At 38.9% G+C, this 26,676-nt stretch overlaps 1 protein-coding gene and 1 pseudogene across 2 annotated transcripts in view; both read right to left on the bottom strand.

Moving 5' to 3' along the window:
* Positions 1-5,985: 5,985 nt before the first annotated feature.
* On the bottom strand, positions 5,986-7,322 carry LOC308244199 (ribosomal L1 domain-containing protein 1-like; annotated as a pseudogene). The gene is made up of 2 exons: positions 7,256-7,322; positions 5,986-7,173 (listed from the first exon to the last, which is right to left on the bottom strand). The product of its transcript is annotated as a ribosomal L1 domain-containing protein 1-like (transcript).
* Positions 7,323-13,072: 5,750 nt separating this feature from the next.
* The window catches only part of CCDC59 (coiled-coil domain containing 59), a 37,379-nt gene continuing 23,775 nt past the window's right edge, over positions 13,073-26,676 (bottom strand). Inside the window, exon 4 of the mRNA XM_080660487.1 lies at positions 13,073-13,539. Within this exon, the coding sequence (XP_080516613.1) occupies positions 13,438-13,539 (102 nt within the window). The 3' untranslated portion in view covers positions 13,073-13,437. The remainder of the gene's footprint in view (positions 13,540-26,676) is intronic.

The raw sequence follows: 26,676 nt of genomic DNA, 5'->3' as shown, positions 1-26,676 counted from the left end.
GTATAGTCAAAAAATTCAGTGCTTTCTTTCTTTATTTTCTGTCATGCTGGAAAGGCCACTCCCAATCCAATATTATTTTTTAAAAGATACTAGATTTCCTAATGTGTTTAAGTTTTTGCATTTAAATGCTTAACCTTTCTGAAATTATTTTAGTGTAATGCCAGGTAAGTAGCTAATTATTTCCTATTAATTTGCACAATACAAATTATTAACTTATCATAGCACACTTCTATTTTTAGATACATTTTTAAATTACAAATGTATCTAAAAATAGACTCTGATCACCAAAAATTATACAGGTTGATTTTAAGGACATTAAATTATGAAATATGGATCATTCTAGGTATTTTACTGTCACATTTAGGGGTACAATTTAAATAAGAAATGAATTTTTAAAATTTCACTGTCTGAAATGCATTCATTATATCTGAAACTTTTGATACAAATACATTTTAGAGTCCTCCAGGTTTGGATTTTAAGACTGAAAAATCAGAAATAACACATTTTGCAGCCATCAGGTTTTTTTGTAGTGCTAATGTGATTATCACTTTCTTGTGATCCAGTTATGCTAATAAACCAAAAACCAAACTTAACATATGTGAACTACTGCCTTAATTAAAAAGCAAAAATATATGGAAAATAATATGCACAATAACTATTTTCCTCCTTTAATTCTTTAGGTTAACACCAATGTTACAAATATTTTGCTTGTGATAAAGCATTGTGACCTTAGCAAGTCACTTAATTCTCTAGGTCTCAAAATTTTTATCTCTAAATTAAGGTAATAATGTGGCTTTCAAAGTGTTGTTGCAAGCATTTAATAAAATAATACATAAAAAGTGCTTAGCAAAATGCTATACATAAAGGTAGCACCTGTTAAATGATGGGTATTTTCATTCTATTACTGTTGTCATCACCTCCTACATACTATGTGATCTTTTCATTGTTTTCATAGGTAAAATTACCCTAGTCAAGCTTTCTCCCCACTCCATTAATATTGTTTATGTCAACATCACTAATAACTTCCATGAAACCAAATCCAATGTACCCCTTTCTCGTCTTGTCTTAACTATTCTGCTGTCCTTTTTTCACATTTACTTAACTCTTCAGTCCTTTTACTTACCTCATTCTTTCCTTCTGTCCTCTCACCACACTATCTTTTTTATGACCCTTTCTCCTTTTTTGAACCTCTAAGCATTGAAGTGCTTCAAGGCCCTCTTTCATCAACTTCTCAGTATTCTCAAATATTTCTACTTAATGTTATACAATCCATGGCTTTAAATACCAACTAAATACCAATGGTTTTGTTTTCTTAAATGTTGAAGTGTAATTACATTTCTTGAAGATTTTGGTGCCCAACTAAATACTAGTATATAATCTGGTAACAATATTTTGAGACATTTTAAAAAACTATTTCATACAATTCAAGAAAAATAAAAACCAAATGTAACTGGTGTTCACTAAAAACATAACTAAATTAAATGGAGAATTTTCACTCTGAGACAGAAGGAAAAAAAAACAACCTGTGTTGTTTTGGGTAGAAATCAACACATTGTGAGACATATTTGAAAGCTGATTAAATGTTTTTATAGTTTTAAGTTTAAAATAAAGAGCTCACTGTATATTTCTAACTGCAGAGATTTCTACCACATATGTGTGTTTTTTGAAGAAAAATATGATTTTCCCTCTAGAGTAACTTTCTCCACAGTTGTAACTTGTGAGGTGAGTATAAATAATGCAACTCAAATATAGTGATGTCATTTTTTTAAAAAAATCAGTATGGATAAGTTTATCAGATGAGTTTATTCCTTGTTGGGAAGGTAACATAAGGTCAAGTGCCTAGAGGAAAAGAAGGATGCTGTTATTGGGGAAAAGGTTGCAGAAAAGGAAACTGCATAGATAAATGCTACCAACTTTACACTTCTGAAAACAGCCACCCTGGATATCCACCACCAGTCTGTTTCCAAAGGGCCCTTTAATTAACCTTAGAAGAAATGGCAGGAAAGGTCAAGTTTAAGTAGAGTCTATCAGCAAAAGACAACAGTCCTCATTTCTCCCTGAAAACAACTCGGCAAGATGTAGTCTTGAAGTTATCCTGTATGGCCACATCACCATGGTAACCTCTAGCTCAGGCTAGATAATGTCTTCAGAGCAGTAAGAACATTGCTTTAAACAGAGAAGACTGCATGTTGGCCAAACACACAAACACACACAGACACACATCCAATGCAAAAGAATAAAAGATTCATTTATAGGGTAGTGCAAACATATTGTAGGCATGCAACATTTGGACAATAAAACCTTTTTGAGTTTTTATTATAGGAGGCCTGCAAAAATTTAACCCAAGCTACTGAAATTTGGAGCACCTCTGATATGACAAGAAGGAAATAACCATAAAATAAAATGTGAAAAATAAGGGGACACTTTTCCTGGCTACATAATCCAGAAAATTAGTTTCCCCACCTAAAATTTCATTTCTCCTGCTCTTAAGGAACAAAATATCATTTCAGAAGCCATGCACATCTACTCCCAGGAATTATTGTGTCAGGCATGAATGAGACATGTTTGTTTGTACACAAGGAAAGCTGCATGTCACTCATTGTTAACAATACTTGTATCTATGTGAAAAATAAGCACAGATAAAAGTAGTTAAGAATAATAACATTTTATGATATTTATTTTTTATACACTTTACATATATTCACCTTCATCCTTCCATCAACCCTGTAGAATATAGGTGCTATTATTTTCCTTCTTTTATAGATCAACAACTAAAACACAAATAGGTTCCGTAATTTTTCCAAGGTCACACAACTAACAAGTGACTGATCCAGAATTCAAATTGTGACAGTTTGGCTCCAGAGTCTGTGTTTTTAACCACTATGATAGGACTATATTACTAACACAGAATTCCTTTTCCTAAGGTACAAATGATAAAATTCCTCAAGCCTGCTGCTGTGTTAGTTATTGCTGCATAACAAATGGCTTAAAAGAATAAGCATTTATTATTTCAAATCTGTGAGTCAGGAATTCAGGAGTAGCTGGGTTGAATTGTTCTGGCTCAGGTTTTCCTGATAGGTTTTACTTAAAGTGTTGGCAAGGCACAGTCACCTGAAGGCTTGATTAGGGCTAAAAAATCTGTTTCCAAAGGGCTCATTTTCATGTCTGTTGGCAGGAGGTCTCAGTCCCTTAACCCTTGGACTTATGCATCTTACAAAATGTCAGAAGAATGAGTGAGAGCTTCTCTCAGAAGAGAGAGCAATTCAGTAAACATCACATGCCATCACTTCAGACATATTCTACTAGTATGATCACACAGAATGCCTTATATTTATGAACCAGAGGCCAGTGCACGAATTCATGCACCAGTGGGGTCCCTTGGCCTGGTCTGTGGGATTGGACCGAAACTGGCTCTCTGATATCCCCTGAGGGGTTCTGGATTGCAAGAAGGCACAGGCCAGGCCAAGGGACCCCACCAGTGCATGATTGGGCCAGGGAGGGACATGGAAGGTTGGCCAGCTGGGGAGGGACCACGGGAGGGCTCTAGGGCATGTCCGGCCCATCTCAATCAGTCCTAATGGGCCAGACCCCAGCAGCAAGCTCACCTACTGGTCAGAGCGTCTTCCCCCTGGTGGTCAGTGCACATCATAGCAAGCAGTTGAGAGGCCTTAGCATATCATTAGTATATTACACTTTCATTGGTTGAACAGATGACCAGACAACTGGACACTTAGCATAGTAGGCTTTTATTATATAGGATGCCATACACAAAAGTATGAATATCAGGAGCAGCAGATAATAGGAAACCAACTGGAAGACTGGCAATCATAGCTGTAATTTGAATTTCTTTGATTGATGTAAAATAGGACTGGGACTAAGGCAAGGCAAGTGAGGCACCTAGGGGGCAAAACTTAAGGAGATACTTATTCTCTGGTATCGACTCTGCACTCCATGACCCAGAGAATGAGTACCTCTTTACAGTTTGCTCCCTAGGTGTCTTGCTTGCTTTACCCTAGTACCACCTTAATACAAAGGATAAGCACTCTTCCATGTTTTAATTTACTATCTTTCCTATTATTTATTACTGTTGGTTTGCACCCTCAGGAGCTTCCCAGTGGAAACTGTCCCCCATACACAGAAGGTAAGGAGAGACCAAAGAACTCCATATGGTAGGTGTCAGGTTTAATAACCAAGGGAACTTTATACCAGGCTTGTCTTGGGTGACCACAAAATGAGTAGAATGCCACACCCACCTGCCAGGACCTTAAAAGTTTATATCGAGGCCTTTAACTGGGTTCAGTTGAATATATCATCCATATGGTCTCAAGAACACATTGCTCTCTCATGACTATTCCTGAATATGATCCCCACTGTGGTAATAGTAGGCAATAAAGAGCCTCCAATTGCCAGAGTCCAGCTCATGAGTCAACAGGTGGTCATATTCTTTTGATTACCTTCTTCAACAATTACAAATTCAAAGCCATCATGCATTTAACTAGTGGAGGTTTTATTTTATAATTTTATTTTAAATTTTAAAAATATTAAGTTAACATTTCTGTCATAATTTTTAGTGGTACATTTTATCTCTTAACACAAGATGTTTCTAATAGTCATAGTTCTGTAACCTGTCTTGGATGAATAGAATGGAAAAGATTTTTTTAAAATTTATTTTATTTTATTAATTTAAACCTTTATTGTTGAAAGTATTACATATGTTCCCCTTTTTCCCCCATTGACCTTTCCTAGCCTGCCCGTAGCCCCGCCCCTCGCCCCCTGCCCAGGAGTTCCATGAGCATGGTCCATGAACACTCCAATATTGTGATATTTGAGTTATATTTATGATCATTTTTCTGGGGTAGTAGTGGTTCATGATCTTTAACACGCCCCCCCCCCCCAAAAAAAAAAAAAAAACTACAACTACTTCTTCATTGTGAATTACAGCATCCTTTTTTTTTTTTTTTTTTTCAGATTTTGGAGTGTTTACTCTCATTTGTCCTACAAAACTCAGTCACACTTTTTTTTTTCTCAGAAGCAAATGTTTCACTTTAATAAAAACACTGTATTTTCTATTATATTAGCAAATACATGGAAGAGCAATTTAAAAAATGCATTCAAACTACTGGTTCTTATACCCAGGAACATATATCAGAATTACTTGTCAAAGTTTTAAACAATTTTAAGTCCAGGCCTCACTCTTGGAGAAGGTTGTGACAGAGGTCAGGACCCAAGTATTTTTCAAAAGCTCTCCAGGCTTGAGTCACTGAATTTAAATCGACTGGGGCCATTGTTTGGGGGTGTGGGGAGCTTTTTTGGCAGATTTTTAGCCGTAGTGAAAAACTTGGCCTCTGGTTTTTTGGGTGTCTTTCTTGGGTCTTTTTTCCCCAGCAGAGAGTTTCTCTCCTTTTCTACCTCTTCTTTGAGTCTTGGCTTCTTTCCTGGGCCTCTAATCTTCCCTGGGCCTCTCCCCTTCTTCCCTGGACCTCTCCCCTTCCCTGGGCCTCTCCCCTTCCCTGGGCCTGTCCCCTTCTTTCTTGGGCCTCTAATCTTCCCTGGGCCTCTCCCCGTCTTCCCTGGGCCTCTCCCCTTCTTCCCTGGACCTCTCCCCTTCCCTGGGCCTCTCCCCTTCTTTCCTGGGCCTCTAATCTTCCCTGGGCCTCTCCCCTTCTTCCCTGGGCCTCTCCCCTTCTTCCCTGGACCTCTCCCCTTCCCTGGACCTCTCCCCTTCCCTGGGCCTCCCCCCTTCCCTGGGCCTCTCCCCTTCTTTCCTGGGCCTCTAATCTTCCCTGGGCCTCTCCCCTTCTTCCCTGGACCTCTCCCCTTCCCTGGGCCTCTCCCCTTCTTTCCTGGGCCTCTAATCTTCCCTGGACCTCTCCCCTTCCCTGGACCTCTCCCCTTCTTCCCTGGGCCTCTCCCCTTCTTCCCTGGGCCTCGACCCTTCTTCCCTGGGCCTCTCCCCTTCTTCCCTGGGCCTCGACCCTTCTTCCCTTAGATCTTAGGCTCTGCTGGGAAGGCCTTTCTCTTCTTCCTGAGAGGTGTGTTAGGACCAGGACTCTTTTTTGGAGACTTCTTTCCTGTGGCATGTTTTGTACCCCCACATTTTCTTTGCTGGGAGTTCTTTTCTACTGGGACCAGTAATGAAATTTCATTTCCAGATTTGTCTTGCACTTTATTTGGGGCTTTTATTCTGTGGGTCTCTTTCTTTTCAGGCTTGGGTCGGGGGTGTGTGTGTGTCTTTCTTCTGGGGTCCAGGATCCTTCTCTGGTGGAACACTAATTTTAGGGGCAGCCTTCTCTGTAGTTAGGGTTGATGCAGCCTTTCTAGCCTGTTTATAAGTCTTCTGTCTCTTCTCCTTTTGTTTTTCATTATGTTCTTTTTGTTTCTGTATTTTCTTTGCTTCTTTTTGCTTCCTACTAGGAGTGTACATTCTTTTAGCATCATCCTGACTGCTGACAAATGAAGAAAAGATGGGAAGGGTAACGGATCCCTTGGTTTTCATGTACAAGAGTTCGCTTCGGCAAGTTCTGTGAAAGCCTTCTCGGGACAGTAACAGTGTTCTGGATGATGTGCTGAGCCTGCATTCCAGTGAGACTGATGCATATAATGCTGAAGTGCTGCAAGGACCACTTTTAGAGAAGTTTTAAGACAGTTCTGCCTATCAATTCATTGATATCCCTGGAGAGATTTTTGGCTTGAAGGTTTATAGGTGCTGGAACTTTCTTTCTCTTATAGAAATGTCTGCCACGGTGCAAGAGTAAGAGCCATCTGATTCTTGTGTCAGTCAGTAAGGAAGAAATCAAAGCTGCCGACAAGGCAGAACTTGTCCTGATGGGTTTTATACTCCTTTTTAAAGTTTGGAGGGGGATCATCTAAGAAATGGATTTAATTCTCATGCTTATTCAAAAGCTTCTTATAAAAATGTTCTGTCTTTTTAGGAGTTACATTGGGTTCGTCCTTCGTAAATAAAGAGATATATGCTAAATCTGAGGCAAGGACAATCTGACCCTCAGTTCTTTTCTTGGAATTTTCCATAATACCACCATTAAAAATAAAAGGTTTACTTCTCATTCAAAAGCAACCCTTTAGCGTTTTTCCTGGACCTGTAATGTGCCAGCAGAGCTTCCACTGCCTCTCTGATCTGCCCTTTATCCAGCTGTTCCAGTATGGCCCCAGTTGCTGAGCCAGGACGGGGTCAAGGCTGAGGTCAAGGCTGAGCTTGTGGGTGGGGTCTAAGCTGAGTCCTCCATTTCTCTCTCACCTCGTGCAGACTCATGTGCAGAACCCCACTCGGTCATCATTTTTAAATGCATGGATGTGATCTTCATTACTAATTGCTGTTTGGCAGTAAGAATGAAAACTATATTTCACTAATCCTATCTAATAAAAGAGAAACATGCAAATTGACCGTACCTCTGCTATGCCCACCAGCCAATCAGAGCAAGTATGCGAATTAACCCAACAAAGATGGCGGTGGCCGCAGAGCCGGAGAGAGCAGGAGGCTTGGATTGCCCCTGGCGATGGAGGAAGCCAAGCTTCCCGCCCACCCTGGCTGGCCCTGGCCTCCGCTCAAGGCTACAAAGTTTCAATTATAGAAGATAAATAAATCCCAGATACCTGCTTCCAGCTGACCCTGGCCTCTGCTCAAGGGGGTGCTAAAAAAAAGGAAAAAAAAATAAAAAAAAGGAGGGGCTGGGAGCTTGGGTCACCGGGGGCCGTGGCCAGCCTGCAAACAGCCATCAGCCCCTCACCCAGGCTGGCCAGGCACCCCAGTGGGACTCCCACCCTGATCCAGGACACCCTTCAGGGCAAACCAGCCGGCCCCCACCCATGCACCAGGCCTCTATCTATACTAATAAAAGGGTAATATGCTAATTAGACTGGGAGACCTTCCAGGAGACCTTCTGGATGTTCTTCTGAACAAAGCCATGGTGGCGGGGCCGAGGTAGAGGCGGTTAGAGGCCAAGAGGGGAGGGAAGTTGTGGGTGATCAGGCCAGGATGGGACGGTAGTTGTGGGTGATCAGGCTGGTGGGGGACAGGGCCGTTGGAGGTAAGCAGACTAGCAGGGGGGCCAGCAGGCCGTCAGTGGGGGTCAGTTGGAGGTGATCAGGACAGTGGGGGGGGGCAGTTTGGAGTGAGCAGGCCAGCAGGAGGGCAGTTGGGAGCGAGCAGGCCAGCAGGCAGAGTGGTTAGGGGCAATCAGGCAGGCAGGCAGGCAGGTGAGTGGTTAGGAGCCAGCAGTCCTGGATTGCGAGAGGTATGTCCAACTGCCAGTTTAGGCCCGATCCCTGTAAACTGGCAGTAGGACATCCTTTGAGGGGTCCCAGATTGGAGAGGGTGCAGGCCGAGCTGAGGCACACCTGCCCCCATGCATGAATTTCGTGCACCGGGCCACTAGTTTTATATAATTAAGCTTTATAGAAAAGAAATTTACATAAAAAATTTAAGTACACTTAAAATTTATATTTATGATGTATAAAGAAAATATCAATGAAAATAATTTACTGGTATCTCTGCTCTAACATATCAACTTCTTTTTTTAGCCCATTTTCTCCTAATCATGGTCTAGTTGCATACAATAAATCCCAGAAGAGATATACTTAATTTTCACTTATATCCTAAAAATTTCTCTGTTATGTACTAAACACCTCGCTATGCACCTCACCTTGCCACACATCCTTATAAGTATCATTTTACATCCTGTTTTTAAAAACTTTTTATTTCAGAAAATTTAATCATATGCAAATGTAGAGAGACTGTTAAAGTAAACCCTCTGTACCCAGTTTTGACAATTATCAATCACCTAATCAATACTAAATAAAAAATGATTTTGCAGAGACTTGTTTCATTTCTTCAAACTGCACTAAATTATAAGATTTGATGTCCAATTTGCAACCTAAGTTTTAAACTATATCACAACTCCATGAGAGAATTTTACTAGGTTTCTGGTAAATCAGGAAAGAGCCTTGGAAGGATGCTTTTCATGGACCAGAGCTGACAACAGAGAAGAAATGAGTTGCCCAGGAGGCTAGACTGGGTTAGGAAATTCCTGATTGTAACATATTTTAATTGGATATAAAATCAAGTTAGAAGAATTTGAAATTATCCTAAATTGATTAAAAATAGCAGAGCCTCAAGAATACTCAATTACTGGTGAGTTGTTTCTCTTTTATAATTGCTTCAGTTGTTGTTTAAAAAGGTGATTTTGAAAAATAATAAATCTGGAGAAAATAATAAAAATCCAAAACATATTTTGGTATCTGAGAACTGGGGAAAGTAGTTATTGACCGCTGTGTTCATTAAGTTTCAGAGAAGAAAGTTGAAATTATCAAATCCTTAACAAGCCACTCTGGCAGGAAGCTAATTTTTGAGTAAATAACATGATTATAGCATGAGGGAGTTTAATTCATAGGGAGATATTGGATGACATCCAAATATATTATTTATTTCTAAGAATTAAAGAACTTAAAATAGCATCAAATTATACTTTAAACAACATAAAAAAAACTTAAATATTGGTAGCAACTAGTGATCTCTGGTTGATATTTAAGTATTAAACATCAGCATGGGGTTTGGCATGTATTTCATAGTAATGTATTTTTTAACTTTTGTTTCAAGTATGGCAAAATTTTCCATTGCTGATTTGAATGCACACATAACATGAAGCCCACATTCCAGAGAGAGAAAGTTGATAGTAGTAATGGGAAGGAAAAAAAAAAAAAAAAGAAGAAGAAAAAAGAAAGAACAAGGTATCAAAAGATTTAGATGCTAGCTTCAACTTTTTTTCCATGTGCTTATATCTTTGGGCCTCAAAATATTTTATGTAAAAAGTATTGAGCTAAACAAAGTAAAATAGATGGCTAAGCTAACATTTAAAATAAGATTCTTTATATATGCAGTATGAAAAGATAATAATTAAATTTAAATGATAATTTAGTTTAAGCCTCTATTTTCAAAATGGAATGTACAGAAAAGCTCTATAGTGATAAAAGTATTACCTCTCTATCCTAAGCTGATATTCAGATGGGGTATGAGGGTGGGAAGGTATATGAGATATATGTTGCTGTATGATAATGTTATACTATTATAACATCATCCAAACAGGTTTTATTCCAAAGAATAAAATATATATTCTCAACATAACCTAAGCCATTCTCCCATACTTTACTAATTATTAAATCTATACTAACACCTCTTATCATACACTAGAGGCTCGGTGCACGAAATTCATGCATGGGGTGGGAAAGCTGTCCCTCAGCCCAGCCTGCACCCTCTCCAATCTGGGACCCCTTGAGGGATGTCCGACTGCCCGTTTAGACCCGATCCCACAGGCAGTTGGACATCCCTCTCACAATCCAGGACTGCTGGCTCCCAACTGCTTGCCTGCCTGCCTTCCTCATTACCTCTAACTGCTTCTGCCTGCCAGCCTGATCACTCCCTAATCACTCCCCTGACAGCCTGATTAATGTCTAACTGCTCCCCTGCCAGCCTGTTTGCCCCCAACTTCCCTCCTCTGCTGGCCTGGTAACCCCTAACTGCCCTCCCCTGCAGGCTTGATCACCCCCAACTGCTCTTTCTTGCAGGCCTGGTTCCTCCCAACTGCCCTCTGCTGCTGGCCTGATCACCCACAACTGCCCTCCCTTGCAGGCCTGGTCCCTCCCAACTGCCCTGCCCTGCTGGCCATCTTGTGGTGGCCATCTTGTGTCCACATGGGGGCAGGATCTTTGACCACATGGGGGCAGCCATCTTGTGTGTTGGAGTGATGGTCAATCTGCATATTACTCTTTTATTAGATATGATAGAGGCCTGGTGCAAGGGTAGGGGCCAGCTGGTTTGCCCTGAAGGGTGTCCAGGATCAGGGTGGGGGTTCCCTTGGGGCATGGGGCGGTCTGGGCAAGGTGCCTGTGGTGGTTTGCAGGCTGGCCATGCCCCCCAGCGACCCAACCGGAGGCCCTCATATCTGGAATTTATTTATCTTCTACAATTGAAACTTTGTAGCCTGGAGCAGAGCCAAGCCTTCTGCTCGCTCCGTGGCGGCAGCCATTTCTGTTGGGATTTGTGTATCTTCTATAATTGAAACTTTGTAGCCTTAAGCGGAGGCCAAAGCAGGCCAGGGCTGCAGAAGCTTGGCTTCCTCCATCACCGGGAGCAACCCTAGCCTCCTGCTCTCTCCAGCTCTGTGGCTGCCGCCATTTTTGTTGGGATTTATTTATCTTCTATAATTGAAACTTTGTAGCCTTAAGCGGAGGCCTGGGCCGGCCAGGGTGTGTGGAAAGCTTGGCTTCCTCCAACGCTGGGGAAACCCAAGCCTCGCTCCTGCTCTCTCTGTGGCCACAGCCATCTTGGTTGGGTTAATTTGCATACTTGCTCCTGATTGGCTGGTGGGCATGGCTTGTGGGTGTAGCAGAGTGATGGTTAATTTGCATATTACTCTTTTATTAGATAGGGTTTTATTGTAAATCCAATTAATATTCTCCGTGTGGGAACCATTACTTCATTATGAATCCAAATATTGAAATTTTGAGGAATAATTTTGACTGGCCTGGATTATTTGATATATTTGAGGACAAGGCCTACCTCATTACAGTTGCTGAGTAGGAAACAAAACACTCTAGATCAATGGTTCTCAAAGTATGGTCTCTGGTTCAGCAATCTGGGAATTTATTATATGTCAATATTCTTGGATCCTACCTCCATACCTAATAAACCAGAAACTCTGGGAGCAAAGCCATGTTATCTATGCTTTAACAAGTTTACCAGGTCATTCTGAGGCACACTAATGTTTGATAACCGCCACTCTAGATATTTTATGTAAAAATAAATTAAATACAGGTTAGGTTCTTACAGAAGCATTAAGAAGGTACAGGAGTAAGCTCTGAACTGGGCCTCTAGAAATAAAGACCAGGACAGAAGTGAGCCACTAGGGAATTACCACCTCAGAGTCCTCTACTGGAAAACAGATTTTAAGAGAAAATGCTGTAAGTGCAGAGGTTGTCAGGATGCTGAAAATAAGAAGCCACCATTACTGAGGCTACATCTGTGCCTCTCAACACCAGAAGCTGGAGAATGGAGCCTGAGAAGCACCTCTGACCTTGTTTCTCACAGAATGATATTCCAAGGACACAGAAAGATTGTGTCTGTCTCCCAAATCTCACACCAGTGCACATGACTAATAAATCCTCTTGTTTAACCAGAAACATAGCTACACAGGCATAACTTAGCACTAGTATTGGCATCCAATGGGCAGCATAGTTAAATCACTACCTGGGCATTATCCATTGTGTCCTGAAGTTGGGACTAGAATCATCATTTCCTTTAATCACTATGTTGAAACATAATATAAGAAGTACAGAGGAAACAAAACTTTAAAAGCAATTAAAATATTGAAAAGAGATCACTATTAATTTGTCACATGTTGTTATCATTGTTTAAGAATTTATACACTTGTATATTCATTAGTTAAACTTAGCAAGTAAAACAATGCCTAGCTATGCCTTAGGAAAACACACCTAAGCAATTTCTATAAAAATTACCAATGGATGAATAGATAGCAATAACTTACTAGTAAATATGTATACTATAGTGCTTTACTCCTTATACACTATAATTGAGGCATAAGGGAGTATAATATGCTCATTTACTTTTTAAAAAATCTTTATTGTTGAAAGTATTGCAGATGCCCCTCCTTTTATCCCATTGACTCCTTGTAGCCCACACCCATGAATATACAGTTTCAAAATTATAAAATGCTATAGTTCATAGCTGAATAATAAGTTTAAAAAATGCATGCCAATGATTATTCCAACATACTTTAATGCCCTGTCTATGTGTTTTCTGAGAATTTTTAAAATAGCAACACAGAATGATAGAAGAAAATGGGTACTGAGCCAAGCACAGGAAAATGGTGCGAGTGTAGGGCAAACAGGCATAAAGCAGTGGCCTGGAGAGGAGTTTTAAATGACAGATCAAATTCACATGAAAATATTGCAAATCGAATACAATTCCAGGTATATTTATTTATTAGCCAAGACAGGCTTGGCTATGTGCTGAGATAACAAACAACCATAAGATCTCAGTAATTTAAAACAATCAAGTTTTATTTCTTGTTCCATTGAGGGATGCCGAGGCATATCTTCATTTAGGATCTCAAGCTGATGAAGTAGCCGTTAAATGTAACATTGCTCATCATCAAAGCAGAGGAACAGCACACTCTAGAGAATCTCTCACTGGTGTTTAAATGACACACATCACAACTGCTCATACATCATAGACCAGAATATGTCACATGGTCTCCCCCAACTACAATGGAGCTAGGAAGTGCAATCCTATCACATGCTTCCAAGGTGGAAAGAAATAGTTGGTGAATAGCATTAATAATTACCACAATTTTTGTCAAAGCCAAATTTATAAAGAACGCTTTATCAAGAACTTGCAATTGAAGGTCATAGACAGCCTGTTAGGGTAGATGAAGCAATGTTGATATAAACTTGGTACTTGAGTAACCGTTTTTCCATCATAGTCGTAGAGAAGCAGAAGAAGCCAGTCTACAAAGAAAGAAAGAGTGACACAGATACTCAAAACAAAACAGAGAAAAGTGACAGATTATAACGAGGCATCCTGATGGTTTACTTAATCCTGACTCCACTCATTTGGGAGCTCTAGTTGCCCTGGTGCTTCATTGGATAACTCAATGTCTGTCATTACATTTCCTAGTTTTTGTAAATTCGTTCCAGTTGGTTTCTGTTGTTCGCAATCAACAGAATTTTAATTAAGGCAATGATACTAAATATTTCTTTACTATTTCTCTATCAAGTAAAATACAATATAGAGTCTAACACAATATAGTACTGAAATAGTTCCTCACATTACTGGGCCTTATTTTATATCCCCTACACAAAACATTCAATAGATAAAATTATTTTGAATTTGGAATTACTACTACAATATTAAAGAAAGGAATATGATGGTATTAGATAATTTGGATATTTTTATCAATGTTAAAAAATTGAATTCTATTCATATAAGTGAATACCAATGAAAATAAATTGTCAATTTTAAAGTGTTCTGTTATTACAGAAACAAACAAAAACACTGTAACAGGATTTTTTAAAAACTGAGAAAGTACCAAAATGATCAAGCAACCCCATGTAATATTTAAAATATTAAAACAGAATTCACATCAACCAGAGAACAAATTTTTAGAATATATAATGGCATTGAGAGAAATAGAAGACAGAAAGCATTTAAAAGTGTTCAAATCAAACAAACAAAAATGTTCAAATTCAGAAAGAAATGTAAATTGTGTCTACCAGAGAAAGTAGAATATAAAACAAAAAGTTTCTAAAGTCCTTAAAATGATTCCTCCAGAAACATTTCATATAAATTATTCATGTACTTTGAGCACAACTATAATGCTTACCCAATTCTCAAATTGCAAAGTAATCATTATGGTAGACAACCCCTTTTTTGTTCTTAACTTTATGTGCAAGAAAATAATTTGGTTCATAGTGTGAAAAAATTAGACAATTGTGGATACAGGTTGTCAAATAGACCAAACTGTCAGTTTGGTTTAAACATTTAGGAAAGGATGAAGTAATTTGCCAAGACTTGTCAAAAATATGTCAACTTCTTCAGTGAATGCTTGAATAAACATGAAACAATATTTGGATATACTGATTAATGATAAGATTTTGTTATATATTCATGATATCCCATTTAAAACTGTTTCTTTCAGGAGGCGAGCCAATAATGCTTTTTAATATCAAAAGAACACTAAAATCTATTTCTTAGAAAGTGTAACAAATAAGAATATGATATTAATTACACAAAGCTTAAGCATAATGATCTGAGGTAAAACATTTTACCTACCATAAATTTTTGATTTAATAATTATATCTTCCTGCATAAATCTCTAATTTTCAGTAGCAAAACACTTTCCCATACACAGTATTTTAAAATAATTTTCTTATCTATTTGAATAGGATTTAAAATTGTGATTTTCTTATCATTCATATCTCTAATCTCAAGTAGGTTCAAAAATACTGACCAGCACAGACAGTGACAGACAGAGACCCAGTGGTCACTGGTCCTCTGCCATGTGGTGGCATTAATTTATTTTTTAAACATCTGAGTGTCTACTGAGTGCCAGATGTTGTTTTAAGTGCTTGGGGTTTGGCTTTTCCATGACAGGAAAGCTGTCATTAGTAAAATATTTACTAATATTTTAGTAAATGCTATTAGTTTGTTAGAGAAATATTTTAAAACAAACAAAAATATATGATACTAGCAGTCTTACACACGAATTCATGCACCAGTAGCTCGCTGCTACCCTCCAGTAGCTCTCGCCTGCTGCCCCGCCCTCCTGTAGCTTCCCCCGGCCCCCTTCCCACAACCCACCCCTCATAGCTTGCTGCCCTGCCCCCTCCTTTAGCTTTCCGCCACCTGTTTGTAGCTTGCTGCCCCGCCCTCCTGCTGATCTGTGATCCGGTAGTTACACGGTTGGTCATTACGCTTCGCAGCATAAAGACCTTGCATATTACATCTTTATTACATAGGATAAGTACTATGAAGAAATTTAACTCAGGTAAAAAGTACCAATATCCCTATTGGGACTCAAATTGGGTATTCCAACAACCTCTTTTAACCTCTGCTCATAACCTCAACATTAAAATATACAGTTACCTATAAACACATTTAGCACATATACACAGTAATAACTCTTTTTCACACAAAGCCACAGCTTAAAAATATATTTATTAACATTAGCCTGTTTTTTTCCTCAAATGGAGCACTAGCAACATTTTTATATCCATTTTACAAAATGGAGAAAATGAGCCTCGGGACCTTAAATGGCTGGCCCAGGTCTAGTGACACAGCTGGGAATTGAACCTAGGTCCACTGAAGAAAATGTTATTGAAATTCTTTGATGAGTCAGACACGTGGTAAATATTATAAAAACAAATACGGTTCACTGTTTTTGATCCCTGGATAGAAGCAATCATGCTTCTTCTAAAATTAACCTAGTAAAGCACCCTAACTCTTAGACACATGAGCCTGGAAGTAAGAGGCTTAATCTCAGTCATGCTTCCTTCTGGCAAATGCCTGACTCACTTCCAGAAGCTATCAGAGATTGCATGCCAAAAAATCAGTCTATCTAACTTAAAATGTAGCTTTCCCTATTATAATTTACAAACGTTATCTGAGGTGAGTGAAAAAAACACAAAACAGAATGAGCTCAAAGGAGAACATTTGCAGAAACGTCCTTGTTTTCCCCAGACATGACTGACTGACATTGGGAGGCTGAGGTGTGGCTTCCAGGGCCCCAGTGGTCATCAACAGGGATGGAACAGGGGAAGTGGCTCTTTTTTTCCAGTTTAAATGTCATTTGATACAAGTAGCTTCTCTGGATCATTGATGTGTTAAAGGCTTTTGGAGAAATGGACTTATTGAGAGGCAACCCAACAGATTTCCCTAGAGCTACACAGGTAGATTTTCAAAGGAACTAAAAGGATTGTTAAATTCCTAGTGGAATCTTCTTTTGAATTAGATTCAAGTCGAAGAGTTCTTGTTAGTGCTAAAAGGCCTAATACTGGATAATGTCCACAGCAGGACAGAACAATTAAGCAAATTTACAAAATTGCTTTCATTTATGCCTTCGATGATATAGTTTTTCAAATCAAGTTCTTCCTTGCTTCAATGAATTTGTTTATTAATAAATTCAAAAGTATCTTTTTAAAAAGTTATTTTGACTTTATTGTACTTTATGTCTTAGGAGAGTCTCTTAAATACCATTAATCAAAACACTATAAACTGCATAAAATAGGATTTAACCATGAGAATTAAAATATTAAAAGGGGAATAATTCACTAATCATTCATTTTAACTCTCTTTCTTTACTTTCCTCCCATAATTTTCTAATGGTTATGGCCCAATTACCTTGGGGAATAAGCTTCTACATAGCTTTTTCCACATAGGCCCTTTAGTGTTGGAGGAGATCATCGAAAGGATGTAACCACCATCAACTCTCCACCTGGACCCAGGCATTCAGAGGCTCCTTGTTCCTCCCCTGTCTTTACTAGTAGGATGTACATTCTGCAGTTTCCACAGTAAAAAACACATTCAAGAATACAGCCTGTAGAGAACATTGTGTTGTTGAGACCATCATTGTATTTGTGACCGAACCCAGTTAAGGCTTCTATGCAAATTTTTAAGGTTCTGGCAGGTAGCTGTGGAGATCACCTCATCTTGTGTCCACCCAAGAAAAAGCTGCTATGTAAGTTCCTTGCTTATTAAACCTGCCACCTACCAACATGGAATTGCCTGCCTCTTTCTTGTCTCTCCTGGCACTCTGAGTAGGGGGGCCAGTTTGAGGTTTCACCTGGGAAATTCCCCAGGTCGCAAACCCTAACCAACACCAGTCAATCAAGGTGCCAGTAAATGAGGACAAGACCCCAGAATCTCAATGACAGTTAATTTCACAACAATTCCCTCCCAGGTTCCCATCCAAACCTGCCAGAGTCTGGTCCCTGGTGTGGAGCCTTGCTCAGAGGAAGTGGCCAGGTATGTGCAATGAAGCTGATATACCGCACCCAAGGGACATTGGTTCTTCAGAAAGCCCAAGCACAAGACCCCTGTGAAAACATCTGCTCCTAAACTCAGGACTGATATTCTCCCAAATCAAACTCACTGGTGACAGTGCTTGGCACATGAGGAGCACTCATTGAATACCTGTTTAATTTAATTAATAACGTGATGATAAGAAAAAAATGGCGGGATCCCCAAATGTGAGCATAAGAGTGTCAAATTTTAAAAGCTAGCAAAACAGAGTCAAGAGAAGATGATGAGAACTTTCTATTTAATTTGCCTCCGATAAATCAAAATGTTCAATATGCTAAAACTGGCAGGATCATAAGACTACAAGGGAGTTTAAGGGTACATTAGTTCCACTCTGTTGTTCTCAGAAAGGTGGATTTCTAAACTTTCCAATGGAATGATTCTCTTATCTTTTCTAGAAAATCTCTAGGGACAAATGACTTCACATTCTCCTGAGCATATTGACCCAACAATTTTATGAGAGTAAACCTAATGTTGTAGATATAAAAGAGATGAGTAATCACTGTGTCATTTTGAAACTTAAATTTTTCTTACTTTCCAATAAGTCATTTATAAAGACTGTTTCTATTTAATTTGTGTTCATTTTTCTCATAATACGATGATTGTAAATATAAAAATTAAAATATATTTTCTTTGTAGAAATTTTTAAAAGCTCTGGAAATTATGAAAAGAAAAAGCACCTGTATTCCTATCAACCAGCATCCCAGCATGAACATTTTTAAATATTTTGGTATATTTCCTTTCCCTTTGAACACTTTGAATTCACAAATTTAAGTAAAATTAAGTTATTTACTCTGTGTGTTGCATTATCCTTTCTTAATTGGACATTACATCATGAAAATTTCTCAAGACTTTAAACAATAACCAAACTAAAATTCTTAATAGCACTGTTACAATGTAACCTATTATAGTGTATTGAATGGTAACCCCTCTCCCCAAAGATGTGTTTTTGAACTTGTGAATGAGACCCTATTTGGGGAAAAGGTTCTTTGCAGACTAAATGAAGGATTTTGAGGTGAGATTATCCTGGATCAATATGGACCCTAACTCCAATGAAAAGTGTATTTATGAGAGAATAGATGGAAAGAAGACACAGAGAGGTAATGTGAAGATTGAGGAACAGTGATGCACCAAGGATTGCCAGGAGTCACCACAAGTTAGGAAGCATGGAATGCATTCGGCCTCTGAGTCTTCAGAAGGAACCAATTTTGCCAACACCTTGATTTCAGACTCCTGTCCACCAGAACTATGAGAAAATAAATTTCTAATGTTTTAAACTACCCACTTGGGGGTAATTTGTTTTCACAACACAGGGTAATTAATAATATGCATGTAAAAAGACTCTGAGTTATTTAACAATCCCCAGACAAAAGAATTTTCCCTTTTTTTATTTTGTTTTCATAAATAATGCTAGAATAAACATCCTTGACATTCACTCATTCATTCAAAAAAAATTACACACCTACTATATGCCAGATATTCTTCCATATAACTGGAGGAACAAGATGTCAGGAAACAAGACAAAGACTTCAGTCCTCATTGAGCTTTCAATGAACAATATACATAATAAACACATAAGTAATGGAGTATGTTGGAAGGTGTCATGTGCTATGGAATAAAAAAAAGGGGGGGCAGAATAAGGGATTTTAGGTTGAAATGATGGGATTTGCAATTTAAATAGGTCAGTTAGGAAAGGCCTTATTGAGTAGTTCACACTTGATTAAAGATGGATGTAATAAGGGAGTGACCTATGTATTTAACCCAAAAAAGGTCTTCCAGGCAAAAGGAAAAAGTCAATGTAAAGTGCCAATTTCTGAATATGTCTTTAGGATACATTTCTAGAAATAGAATTGCCAAGTCAAAATGGATGGACATTTTTAAACCTACTGATAAATATCTACCTGAAAGGTTGCATCTTATTAGTCACCACTGGAAATTTATATCAGTAATGAATTCCTAAATTTTTACACTGTATATTATTGTTTTTAATTGCCAAGTTGAAAGGCAAAAACAAAACAAACAAAAAACCTTCATTGTTTAAGTTTGCATTTTCTGGCACAAATGTATTTTTTTCATGTATCTAGTAATCATTTGTATTTTTTTCTTTTAAGAAATGTCTATACTTTGAAATGTATGCTTTTTAAAAATTATATTAGACTAGAGGCCCGGTGCATGAAATTCGTGCATGGGGGGGGGCGTCCCTCAGCTCAACCTGCACCCTCTCCAATCCAGGAGCCCTCAGAGGATGTCCTACTGATGGCTTAGGCCCACACCCCGTGGTTCTCTGCTCTCTGAGGGGCCTGCCTGCTCAAGGCCGGGGCAATGGGCAAGCAGGCCCTGCTGTCTGCTGTCTGCGGGGTCCTCTTGCCTGCTCGCCGCTGGCGGGACTGAAAGGACTGGGGGACTCCAGCTGCAGGCAAGCGGCAGGGTGGACCTGCCTGGAGGCAGTCCGGCTGTGCCACCCACCTGCCACCCCCAGGGACTGGGGGACTCCAGCAGGCCTGAGGGGACTGGGCACTGCCATCTTGTGGCCATGGGCACCGCCATCTTTGTGACAGAGCGATGGTCAATTTGCATATTCCCTCTGTATGAGATAGGATTGAGAATGTTTATTCTGCAATCTGTAACCTTTAATATTTAATACAAATGTTTTCTCCTTTTGGAGCTTGCCTTTTATATTTGATTGTGTTTATTTTAACATGAATGAATATTTTTAAGTTCATGCAGTAAAATATCTATCTTTTTCTATAAAATTCACTTTCAGGTAGTGCTCAATTATTTCTTATCTCCAGGAAAAGAAGGATAACCAAGAATATTTTTTGCTGATTTGTAAATCTATTTTCGATTGAGTATATTTTATAAGAATACTTATAACTTTTCATGAAAGATGACTAGAAACTCAAAAATAGTTAAATTTACATTTCTTGAAAAATTCAAAGCTCAAAAGTTTATCTTGGGCAAAATATTTTGAAAATGAAAGCATGAAAAATTCAGTAATGATGGTTAAAATATATCACTCTGGATATTTATTCCAAAATTTAATTCTGGCTGTACTACAAAGTGCTTATATTTGAGAAATACTAGTTTTAAAATAAAACTTAGAATTATTCTTATACATTGTACTTTATAATATTTAATTTTATTTAGAATGTATAGTATTGTGTAAAATACATATAAAAATGTGTGTATATGTGTGTGTGTCTGTGTGTGTATATCCAGTACATAATATATGCTGACAACAAACAGAACAAAATGTGGAAGAAAAATGAAATGGATATATCAAACTCAGAGAAACTGAATTACCTTGATAGAGCATTAAATTTAACACAAGCTTCCAGGCTTAAAAAAATATTTGATACAACAAAATCAGGTCTACCCTCTGCTATCACATAACAAGTGGCCCACAGGGCTTTTGTAACCTTTGTTTGATTGAATTACTGCTTCTGAGAGGTTCAGTGAAGCATTTTCTACCTCATAGCAGTCTCCATCATTCTGATATCTGTAAAATCAAACAGCAGCAGGCTGCAGAGAAAAACTTTCACTGGAATAACACAGCTTTTTCAAAGTGTCCAATATAAATTAGCCCATTTGTAAGTTTCTACTAAATTGTTAGCCATCTTTTAGCTTTTTATAATTTCTTACACTTAAAAAAAAAAGGTACTTCAAAAAAACATTTAAAAGTCTTATTCATTCAAAATTTTCATCTGTTTATATGTGCCTACTAGCATTAGAAAACTGTACTCATGTAATCAAGAAGATGTGACAAAATAAAAGACATTTATCAAGTATTCTAGTTATTTTTTCTGAATTTGATTTTCAAAAATAAGTCAGAATCACATTTACTATACTCTACACATTATTTCAATTTTGTTATCTGCATTCTATATATAAATTTGTGCCAAAAAATTTCCTCATTAAGAGAGAAATTTAGATTCTTTAAATTATGTGACTTATGGAGGACCTAGAAATATTTAGGCAATTTTTATCTTGTACCTATTGATCAATAAATACATTTGATGGAATAAATTTTTTGAATTCTTAAACTTATTCCATAAATCAGTAAAAGAACACATTTTAAAATGATTTTTAATTCCTCACTAGTAAAACTGTGCTTTGTACCCCCTCTGCTGGCTTTAAAGTGTAGTTTAACTTTTAAAAGATTCATATAACTATATTTGCATTATAATTTAATATAGAAAACAGAAACACTCAGAAATGCTTTAAATCTTACATAATTGTTTCACCCTAATAATAATTTAATAAAATAAGCATGTTTATCTTCATTTAGAATTAAAAATTATAGTTCTATGTTATAGGAAGTAAATATTGAAAGAATATTAACATAAAATCATAGGACATTAATCAAAAACAGTTTTGAGGTAAACATAAGAAAAGATCAGTGTAGAGAGTAGAACATACAAAAGATTGTATTAGGAATTTAATAAATGACAAACATGACAATTTACTCAGGTGTGGAATAAGGAGTTTGACAACAATGCATACTGATATAATTAGTCATATTTCTGGAAGAAAATAAAGATACACCTCCACCTCATACTCTAAAAATACATAATTCTATTGGTCTAGCACTATTTATTTAAAAGATAATACTTTCATCATTGAATTATCTTGTCACCTATTAAAAAATATTGATCATTTTCTAGTTTATTTCTAAAGTCTATACTTTCCATTCATCTTTATGTCTATTCTTATGATGTTTGCAGCATCAGTAAATGGGAACCTAAGTTTATGGTCTGACTATTGGTGATCTTTCCTCAGTCTAATATTTTTGGTTGTTCTAATAAATTGACTATTTCAATTTTTATCATCAACTTATAATTTCTTCTTTCTTTTTATGTTTTTTTTTAAATATATTTTTATTGATTTCAGAGAGGAAGAAAGAGAAAGAGAGAGAAACAATGATGAGAGAGAATCATGGATCGGCTGCCTCCTGCATGCTCTCTACTGGGGATCGAGCCTGCAGCCTGAGCATGTGCCCTTGACCAGATTCAAACCTGTGAGTCCTCAGTCCACAAGCCAACATTCTATCCACTGAGCCAAACTGGCTAGTGCTCTTTTCTGTTTCTTGAAGGCTTTACTACTATACACTACATGCAAAAAAAAAAAAAAAAAAAAAAAAGAGCCAGTCTCAGAGATTCATTGAAAGGACTATACCAGGTAATCTTTATAGAAATACTAGAGGTCCAGTGCATGGATTAGTGCACCGTGGGGTCTCTCGGCCTGGCCTGCCGGAATTGGGCCAAAACCAGCTCTCCAACATCCCCCGAAGGGTTCCAGATTGCCAGAGGGCTGTTCTCAGATGACACACTCCAGAATTGGGCTCCCTCCTCTCTGGTTCCGGGTACGTCACCCAAGAACTGCAGCTGCCAAATCACCGCAGCTTGGCAGTTCCTGCGTTGAGCATCTGCCCCCCTGGTGGTCAGTGTGCACCATAGCTACCAGTTGGATGATCGGCCAGTTGCTTAGGCTTTTATATATATAGATATGCATGGTTACAGGTTTTGGAGTTTAAGCAGACATTTTGCAGACAATTTTAGACAGTCCAGAGGACTGAATTATGACATCCAGGAATGATTTTATCCAGAAGCAGAAGATTTAAAGAAAACAGATCCAAAATAAAAGAAATTACTTGCATCGAATCAAATAAACTAATGAGGCATATTTAGTTGTGGTCATTTCTTTTGATGTACTGTTAGTATTATTTCTAGAAATCTGCTTTCTGGTGGATTTATGAGGAAGTTTTTTCCTTTATTAACCATGTATCTCTAACCTACCAATGATAAGGCGGTAATAAGGATAATCAGCTTGTGAGGCAGTGTAGCCATTGAAATGATTTTATACAGAAAGGTTTGTTCTTCTTTTTCTAGTCTTATATTCAGGTAATTGGTGGTGGACATGGGAAGAACACAACATTCTCGGTTTCATCCATGTTTCTCAAATGTTCTTTTCTCATGATATAAAACTCTACCCTTTCCTGTCAACACTTCCCTGTCAATGTAAGAGACCTACAGGGCTTGATAAATTAGTTGAGTTAGAACTCTGGAACCTTCACAACTGGTCCTTGGACATGGATATCACCCATATCTTCCTTCTGGCCACAGGAAATGAGGGACTTCTTTAAGACTTCTCTTTAATCTTCCTGATCATCCATGCCAGATATTTTTAGTTTTCAATTGCCCATTTTATACATTTATACTCTCTAGGGCCATTAGATGGAGCCAGGTAACACCACAAATCTTATCATCTGTATTTTTGTCATAGCAAAAATTTTATAATCTGTGTTTTTGTCATTTTTACAACCACTTGATATCCCAGTGCCATAACCTGTCCATGTACTTTATCCCATGCCACTGTCAGTGATCATTTAAGTCATCAGAATGACACATCATGGATTACCCATCATCCTTTATCCCCAAGACACCTTAAATATGTGAGCAATTCATTTCCTAATTTGAAGTTCTGTTTCCAGGACCTCTTTTAGGTACCAATTATTGCACCAGTCAAGGTCCTGGCAAGAAACAGATGAAGCAAACTGGAGAAGGGGTTCATAAGGAAACTATTTACACAGGTGCAGGTAAGGTGTAGGAAAACCACAAGGGATCATGTAGAATCCCGGATACCATAATATTTCCAAGTTTTTACTTCCTCTCCCCTAGAACTTTATTTCACCGTGTTAAGCAAAATACAAATTTGGGAGTCATTCAATATTATTTTTTTCTATTACATACTACTTTCAATTATTTAAATACCAGTCCTTCTAAATATCCACCTAAAATATCTACTCTTTCTACAACATTGCCCCATCCAGTGTGTCATCATAATTCAATTATTATTGAATCATAAGAATTTTAGTGTAATGTAGATTTCATATACAAGAGTAATAAGAGAGGATACTGGAGAAATAAGGAATTAGTAGGTCATGGAAGACTATGTCATAATGAGAAGTTCATTCTCCTTTAACTGATAGCAAAAAATAAATAAGTAAATTGGGATAGCAGAGCCTTTTATATTTCCATATTATTTGTATTATTGCAATTGAATGCTCAACTTGAGAAAATACATTAATACAACATCAGCACAAAAGATGTGAATTTTAATATGTAGCACATCCAATTACAGCACTATAAAGAATTTGGAGAAAAGCAGCTATAAATATATAGCTGCAGAGTTTAAGCTGTCTCATGCTGTGACTTTAGAAAAAGGCAAAGTATACATTCTCATTTCATCTTGCATTTTATTAAAGATCAAGCTATATTATGACTTGGGAATTACAAACTTTAACACAATTCAGGGGACATATAGACTTAGTTCTTTATTTTGATCAGTATTACTAAGGAAATGTTACATGGCATAAAATGGATAAGGCCAACATATCTAAAGGTCTCCCTTTCTCAACTATGGTACCATTTACTAACTATTAAGTATAGAATGAAACATATCTATAATTCCCCCCACCTATTGCCTATGTATTTTATTAAATATTAGAGACCGGTGCATGAAATTCATGCATGGGGGGGGGTCCCCTCAGCCCAGCCTGCACCCTCTCCAATCGGGGACCTCTTGGGGGATGTCTGACTGCCAGTGGGATAGGGCCTAAACCAGTAGTCGGACATCCCTCTCGCAATCCAGGAATGCTGGCTCCTAACTGCTCACCTGCCTGCCTGCCTGATAACCCCTAACTTCTCCCCTGCTGGCCTGATTGTACCCAACTGCTCTCCCCTGTCAGCCTGATCGCCCCTAACTGCTCTTCCCTGCCGGCCTGATCTCCCCTAATTGCCCTCCCCTGCCAGCCTGATAGCCCTGAACTGCTCTCCCCTGCAGGCCTGGTTGCCCCCAACTGCCCCTCCTGCCGGCCTGGTCACCACCAACTGCCCCCCCTGCCGGCCTGGTTGCCCCCAACTGCCCCCCCTCCCGGCCGAGTTGCCCACAACTCCCCCCCACCCCCACTGGCCTGGTCACCCACAACTACCCTCCCCGCCCACAACTGCTCTCCCCTGCCAGCCTGGTTGCCCCCAACTGCCCTCCCCTGCCGGCCTGATCTCACCCCCAACTGTCCTCCCCTGACAGCCTGATATCGCCCCCAACTGCCCTCCCCTGCCAGCCTGGTCACCCCCAACTGCCCTCCCCTGTGAGCTTGTTTACCCCTAACCCCCTGCTGGCCTGAATCACCCCTAACTGTCTCTGCCTCAGCCCCCACCACCATGGCTTTGTCTGGAAGGAAGTCAGACATCCGGAAGATGGTTGGTCTACCCAGTCTAATTAGCATATTACCCTTTTATTACTATAGATAGATTATATAGGATAGGATTGCTTAAATGGGGGGGAGCCTTTTTCAGCAGGAGAAGATGATCTTTGCAGACAAAAATACATAATTCCTATATTTTGACTGATAGCCAGCCATATGCACTATACTGCCAAACCAGTTATTAAAAAATTGAACCACTTTCTTACACCTTACACCAAACAGTTGTTGCCCTTAAAACCCCTCCTCAGCCCCCACCTTAGGTTCTGCCTTCACAGTTCACCCAGATTAGGTTCTGATTAGTTAGTTTCTATGCCAGTCAGTGTCAAAAGCTCCGCCTCCTAGGCAGCCATTGACTCCTCACAGTTCACCCAGATTAGGTTCTGATTGGTTGATTTCTATGTCAGTCAGTGTCAAAAACTCTGCCTGTAGGCAACCATTGGCTCTTCTGGGGAATCCAGAATGGCCCACTGACAGCTGTCTCTCTCCGGGCCTGATCTGCAGCCTCGGCAGCAGCTGCGGATCAGGCCCTGCCTCTCTCTCACTCCAGGCCTCGCCAGCAGCCACGGAGGCTGCAGATCAGGCCCTGACTCTCTCTCCGGGCCTCTCTCTGGGCCTGATACGCAGCCGCTGCAGCAGTGGTGAGGTCGTTAGACCTCCAGCTGGCCTTGTGCTGGAGGCTAATGACCTCGCTGCACCTGCCTTACCCCACTCACCTCCCCACCACCCCACCCACCCTTGCTGTTATAGGAGCCTGTGGGCCATGGGGGAGGGACCGAGAGGTGCTCCATGCACTTCCATCTGA

This window comes from Plecotus auritus, assembly GCF_963455305.1.
Source record: "Plecotus auritus genome assembly, chromosome: 3".
NCBI lineage: Eukaryota > Metazoa > Chordata > Mammalia > Chiroptera > Vespertilionidae > Plecotus > Plecotus auritus.
The sequence above is the reverse complement of the archived record's forward strand: the minus strand, read 5'-3'. Positions and strand labels throughout refer to the sequence as shown.